The following is a 6,784-nucleotide window of genomic DNA, read 5'->3' as shown; positions in this document are numbered from 1 at the left end:
CATTTTAGTGTGCACTATTCGGATTTGATAATCCTACCATAGCCACGCCCCTCACACGTGTGATATTGGCCAAATCACCTGTCTTTCATTTTTGTGAACGAATAGGAATACAGTGTCCCTTTGTTTTGGTGACGGTGGGACTGATGCGGCTCTAACGCTACTACAGAGACCGTGTTGGGAATGGAGGATGCGAGGGAAGAAAAGCCCTTGAAGGGTTTTTCAGAAAGACTTACTTTAGGAATTACTCGGATTTTAGGTGAGTGATCATTAACTAACATTCATCTAAACACATACGGATCATAAACTGAGGGCAGAAACGGCGCCGGGATTTATTGGATTAATGACGGTATCCTTACTCGCTATTTCACATTTAACCTTCCTATTCGTATTTTAGGGGCTACGATTTGTTAGGATTTGCAACGTTTATGTTCTGTTTATTTGTCTGTCTGTATTAAAACACAGGGAGGCTTGTACACATATTAAAAGTTGGCATATTAAAAGGCCACAGCATGGCACCTGCTAAGTTACCGTTCTTAAACACCTACATGTGAGGCACTACTGAGGCTGCTACAACTGAGTAACAGACCTAACGTCATTTGTGTTTCATTGTCTTCGTTGTTTTACATAATACATCTAATTTTCTCAGTAGCCTCACTAGTAGAGCACCTGCCTTCTTACTCCTTAGTCATGGTCCTATATAATATACATATAAAATACAATAAATAGAATAAAGAGCAATGAATAATGAATAATAATAAGAGCCACAGAAAGGAGCTAAAGAGAAGTGTGAATGTCTGTACATATACACTTAAGAATATCTATACTTGTGCATGTCTGGTGATATATACGATGAAAATTATTATATACAGAATATTACAGAATGATATGAATATTTGCTGAAATTTAGCATCTGTACAGTTGTGCAAATATTGTATTACAGAGGAGTGTCTGTAATACAGTAAGGAGGTGTATTTGGTTTAGTTTAAAGTAAAAGTGTGAGGTGTCCACTGTGGTTATTGAGTGCCACAGCTCTGGGGAAAAAGCTGTTAGCATGTCTGCTTGTGCTGGATTTGGTGGCCCTGAATCTTCTACCAGAGGGGAGTGGCTGGAAGAGGTGATGTCCAGGATGAGAGGGGTCAGCTGTAATTTTGCCAGTACATTTTAACAGGCTACATCCAATGATCCTCTCTGCTGTCCTGCTTATGAGCTGGAGTTTGGCTCGTTCTTGTGAGGTGGAAGAACAAAACCAGTTGGTTATGGATGATGTGAGGTTGGACCTGATAATGATGAGATCTGCGTGGGTTCCTTTTACAGGAATACATGAGTTTGGTTCTTATGCTCATCCAGTGAGAGAGATAGAGAAAGGAGACCTACAGCGGTTTACACATGGTGATTCACACACGATGATTTAGTTCATTTTGGTAAAAGAAAAAGGGGAGAAATGTGTGAATGAACATCCAGAAATGTTCTATATAGAATTCTTTATAGAACTTTTTTGAAAATGGTTCTATACAGCGCCAAAAAAGGTTCTGCTGTTGTTGCAATGTCAAGCTTGTAACATTAGAAGAACCTTTTTTGGTGCTATATAGAACCATTTTCGTGAAGATTCTGTATAGAACCATGTACAACACATTCTCCATCAATCTGAAGAACCATTTCACCATGCACAGAACCTTTTGAGCTTGCAGATGGTTCTTTGAGTGTTAATGGTTCTATATAGAACCATTGTCTTTACTGAAGAACCCATGAAGAACCATGAGAACGCCAGTGGTGTTTTAATGAACTTAGTGCTTCTCTAGTCTGCTGAGTAACTCTGACTGTAGTGGATGGCTTAGGCAGACAGGCCTGCCTGCTGGTTCTAGTTTGATTATGAGGTATTCCTTTCACTGCAGTGGCCTGGTATTTTACATAGATATCAACTTCCTCAGCAGCCGGGTCATTACTCTTCTAATTTCTGTGTTTCTTTTATTACATTCCCAGAGAGCCTCCCTGGTGTGATAGATGTACGATTTGCTGAGAGAGAACCTGCAGAGAAACGATGCCTCCTCTCATGGGAGCAGGTAAGGTGAAGTAAGTTACAGCTCACACAGCATATTCTGAGAAAATATAAGTGTATTATTTGATTTACTACAAGTATATGCTTGTCTGTCCTTCAGAAAAACAACTGTGTTTTGCCAGAGGACCTAAGAGACTTCTATCTCACAACAGATGGCTTCACTCTCACCTGGAACGCTAATCTAGAAAGTGAGTTCCTTGTTAGTACAATCATATAAGCATCTTGGTAATCACTATTTTTCTTTAACCACAGAGAAATGTGTGCATTGATAATATATTATGTGTGGGTGATGTCACAATATGATATCATTATCACAACAAAAGACAGCATGAAAAGCTTTTCTGAGTATATATTGTGGGTTTGAACCAAATGTTTAATTAAAACGATTTTAGTGTAAGTGGTGTAGCTGTCTAAGGTTTTGTTTTATTGTTGGGAGATTTAAATATGTACATTATCTTAATAAAGGGGTATATCTAATACATCAAAGCACAAAAAGAAAGAGAGAATAACTTTCCTTGTGCCTTGCAGATGAGCCAGTCCCCGTTGGCTGTATGGTAATAAACAGTGTGGCCAGGCTGCGTCTTCTGGCCCAATCAAACATCTATTCCCTACCCAGTGCACCCACTTTAGCTGACCTTGACTTTGAGGAGGCTTTTGAAGGTAAGATCAATTAGGATACATTCAGAAAGGAATATGGTAGTTTATTATACATGTATAATTATTTGAGCAGGTTTTGTAAGCTGTACCATTTTCATGTTCTTTAGGGTCAGAGGGCCATGAAGAGCCTCACTTTGACTCGCGTAGCCGAATCTTTGAGCTTGACTCCTGTGGAGGAAACGGCAGAGTCTGTCTTGTTTACCAAAACTGCACTCCAGGTGATCCGTTTAAAGCATTACACATAGCAAGTATAATGCATGGTGCACTGCAGTGTATTTAACCTCTTTAAGTCATAATTCATTTTATGTTGCTCTTTATTGTATGTCCTAATTATCTAGGTGATGTGGCCCAGCAGAGTGAAATATGGTTCCTGGATCGGTCCCTATACTGGCACTTTCTCACCTCCTCCTTCACTGCATACTACAGGCTTATGATAACACATTTAGGCCTGCCAGAATGGCAGTACACCTTCACGCCATATGGACCCAGCCCACAGGCCAAGGTAGGAGGAACTTCAACAAGCAGAACATCAGCCAGAATCATTAGAAATTGCTTAAATTCTGCCACAGCTACGATGAATGGACACATTATACGTTTCAGTGTGTATTATAGATTCTGTGGTTGCTGGTCTATGAGTTGCAGCAAATCTTTTCTGAGGTTTTTAAATGGATGAAAGACCAGATGCTGACTCATTTTTCTTGGGATGAGTTAAATTACTCTAACTGTAAGAGCAAAAACTTTATGCTCTAACAGCAACCATGGCATTATAATTCCAAGCATTTGGTGCTCTTTTTTATTTTTGCAAAATGACAGAGACTTACTTCAATTGTTACTTTGTTTTATGTGATTTTCCATAAAAAATGCAGGTGTAAATGCAACAAGGCACATTCAAAAGAGATTTACATGTGATCACTCAGGAGGGCTGAGATACGTTTTAGTTGGATGTTATGCAAGTGTTAATATATCTGGCTTTCCAAGTGGCATTTCCAAACCAAAACCCCTCTCAGTACATTGTCATAACACATGATGGTATGATAATGACCAATACAGGGGGCTAATCGTGAAGTACATGCATGATTGAGAAATTAAATGCTCATTAAGATTTGTGACACATACTTTCGTCCAGTAAACTGCAGACAACATATAGACGTTGTAAGACAGTACTGTGCAAAAGTCAGAGACCACTCTTTTTTATTTGATTGCCGGTCAAAACACCCCCGTTTTTAATTTTTCCGTGTCAGGAAAAGAGGCAGAAAACACACACATTTTCTAAACCGCTTATCCTTCTGGGTCGCTGGAGCTCGGAAGGTAGGAAACACCCTGGACAAGTCACCAGTCCATTGCAGAGCAGACAGACAGACAGACACATCCACACACACATTCACACCTAGGGGCAATTTAGCGTGTCCAATTGGCCTGACTGCATGTCTTTGGACTGTGGGAGGAAACCGGAGCACCCGGAGGAAACCCACGCAGACATGGGGGAGAGCATGCAAACTCCACACAGAAAGGACCCTGGTCGCCCAGCCAGGGAACTGAACCCAGGCCCTTTTTGCTGTGAGGCAACTGTGTTACCCACTGCGCCACCATGCCACCCAGCAGAAAACACAAAGCAACTAAATGTAGTATTAAATTTTTCGGTATTTAGGTTTCAATGTTTTGCCTTTATTACAGCTTCAATTCTTTTCAGGTGACTTGCTTTCAGGTTTTCAAAGAAATCTACAGGGATATTTTTCAGCCATAGAGTTTCGGTTGCATTTTCTGCTTCTCACGATCCAAGCAATCCCTAACGCATTAAATGGTGCTTTATTTTGGTGGTCTACCAAGTCTTGCACAGTTGTTAGGTGTCCCATTTTCACTGTATGTTTGAACTTTGGTTTTAGAAGTTTGAGCTTTATTTTTGGAAATTCTGCTTATTTTCCTTTGACTTTCCCTTCCTTATGCAAGACAATTATCTTACATCTTTTATTTAATATCTGTTTTTAATGGACATTCTCTGACGTTTGCACAGTATTGTCTACAGGCAGCAACCATATTTTCAAGGGCAGAAAAAATACGAAATGAAGGACAACACAAACAATTGGTTGTCTTGCTATGAGCTGATCTGAATATTTCATGTCATAGTAATCTGCTTTCAATCCAACTCATTGGAAATGCATTTGACTACCAAGTGTAAATGCATGTGGTCAAAACAGGATATATCAGGATACACTTCACATGAAACGAGCAAGGGTCAAAGTGACTCATAGGCCTCAGTCTAGTAGGTTCAAAGCATCCTAGTTGTCATTTCCACAGTGATTATAACTGAAATCAGTCTCTTTCTTGGCACAGCAATGGGCATCTCTTTATCAACCGCTTACATTCCATGGTGACCCTCACCTCGATCCAGCTGGGGAACCGTTTCTGAACAAACTGGACCCAGCCAAGGCATTTCGTGGCAAAGCCAAGCCAGCGGCTCCCAAGAAGAAGCAGCCAGCCCAAGCCCCAGCGAGCGGAGGAGCTGCTGCCAAAGGGCAGGGGGCCACAGGCAGACAAAGCGTAAACAAACGATGACACACAGCACCACCATCAGTGGAATGTTTTACTCAGACATCAGACATGCTTAGCAGCTGTGAAGCTAAATGTTAAATGTTACATACATGCCTGAACACTGAGGTCAGAGCTGAACGAAATAGGGATGCAGCAGGTGCTGTCAGCATGGAGAGGAACTTTCTCAATAGAGTATTTAGGTTATTTACTTTCTTTGCACAAGTCCATTCATGGCATTGCATATATTGTATTTATTAAACAGTTCCCAAAGTACATTTGTGACCAGTTTGCACTTCTTGGCATGATCAAAGCTTGTCACACTACACTATTTTATTTAAACAATGAAAAGCTGCTTATGAAAAACAGTTTGTTTGAATTAGCCATTCCTTCTTCTACTGTCTTTTCCAGTAAACATCAAACAGCTTCAAGCTGTGCTCAGTTTATCATTGTTGCTTGATAATTGCATGAATGTTGCCATGGCTGCCAAAGACCATTGGCTCACATTATTAGGAATAAATGTACTTCTATTAGAAAAGCCAAATCAGATTATTATCTTTGCCTAATGACTAACTGTTCTTCAAATGCTTGCAAATTCTAAAGGCAGTAAATTCTCTTAAAGACAAATCGATTCCCAATTATTAGACTTCATTACATTATACATCAAAATGAACCTTCAATGCACATTTCTCTGCTGCATCACACCTTTTTGATGATATTAATAACTTATTGCCTTTTAATGCATCTGATTTAACTTCTGCTGTAAGCCATGGTCTCTTCACAATCAACCCCTTCTCTCCAAACGTGGTAACTAAGGCCCTTCCTAATGTTAACACTCAAAAAACTACAGGAGAGGATACATTGGACCCCCACATTTTATGCCTGGCACCGCAAGTCATTTTAAAAGATATTCCATACATTCATAATCTTTCCATTTTAACTTTTAGAATTCCTTATGTCTGGAAAACAGCTCAGCTACTACACAAGGGAGGGAAGGCATCAGATCAAATCAGTAAGTATAGACATATATCTAAATTGGCATGTTTAGCCAAAGTCTTAGAAGCTCTAGTGAATGATCAACTCAAGTCCAGTCATTCCTATGCAAACTGTCCTGTGCAGCTATCAATGGTTTTAGAGAAAAAACACAGCACCATATCTGCTGTCACACTTGTTTGAAATGACCTTTTACTGCCATAGACGAAAGCATTGTGGTGCCCTCTTCATTGATCTTTCCAAAGATTTGGATAGAGTTGATCATTCCCTACTTTTAAACAATGGCTTTGATGCCAAAGCTACAAGCTGGGCCTAGAATCACTTTTCTGATAGGCCAGAGTGTGGCTGCTGGTAAGTAAAGGTGTTCCAAGAGGTTGTTTTTTTTTTTCATCTCAGACTGTAAAGAACACCCATAGATGACACTGGTTTATACTGCTCTTCTGATTCTGTACAAGCAGCAGTGGAAAGACTGAGGTGCCTTACAATCAGCTCTCTATAAGCACAAACTAAATGCGAAGAAGACCAAATTCATGCTGCTTTCCAGAACTTCTC

The 6,784-nt window shown here is 40.0% G+C and overlaps 1 protein-coding gene across 1 annotated transcript; it reads left to right on the top strand.

Moving 5' to 3' along the window:
• Nucleotides 1-140: 140 nt before the first annotated feature.
• Nucleotides 141-5,515, top strand: tpgs2 (tubulin polyglutamylase complex subunit 2). The gene is made up of 7 exons (XM_036588633.1): nt 141-256; nt 1,981-2,060; nt 2,157-2,244; nt 2,585-2,716; nt 2,821-2,931; nt 3,052-3,215; nt 5,045-5,515. The coding sequence occupies exons 1-7, from the start codon at nt 181-183 to the stop codon at nt 5,264-5,266; spliced, it is 873 nt and encodes a 290-aa protein (XP_036444526.1). The 5' UTR covers nt 141-180; the 3' UTR covers nt 5,267-5,515.
• Nucleotides 5,516-6,784: the final 1,269 nt, after the last annotated feature.

Source organism: Colossoma macropomum, unplaced genomic scaffold (genome assembly GCF_904425465.1).
Source record: "Colossoma macropomum unplaced genomic scaffold, Colossoma_macropomum, whole genome shotgun sequence".
Taxonomy (NCBI): Eukaryota; Metazoa; Chordata; class Actinopteri; order Characiformes; family Serrasalmidae; genus Colossoma; species Colossoma macropomum.
The sequence above is the reverse complement of the archived record's forward strand: the minus strand, read 5'-3'. Positions and strand labels throughout refer to the sequence as shown.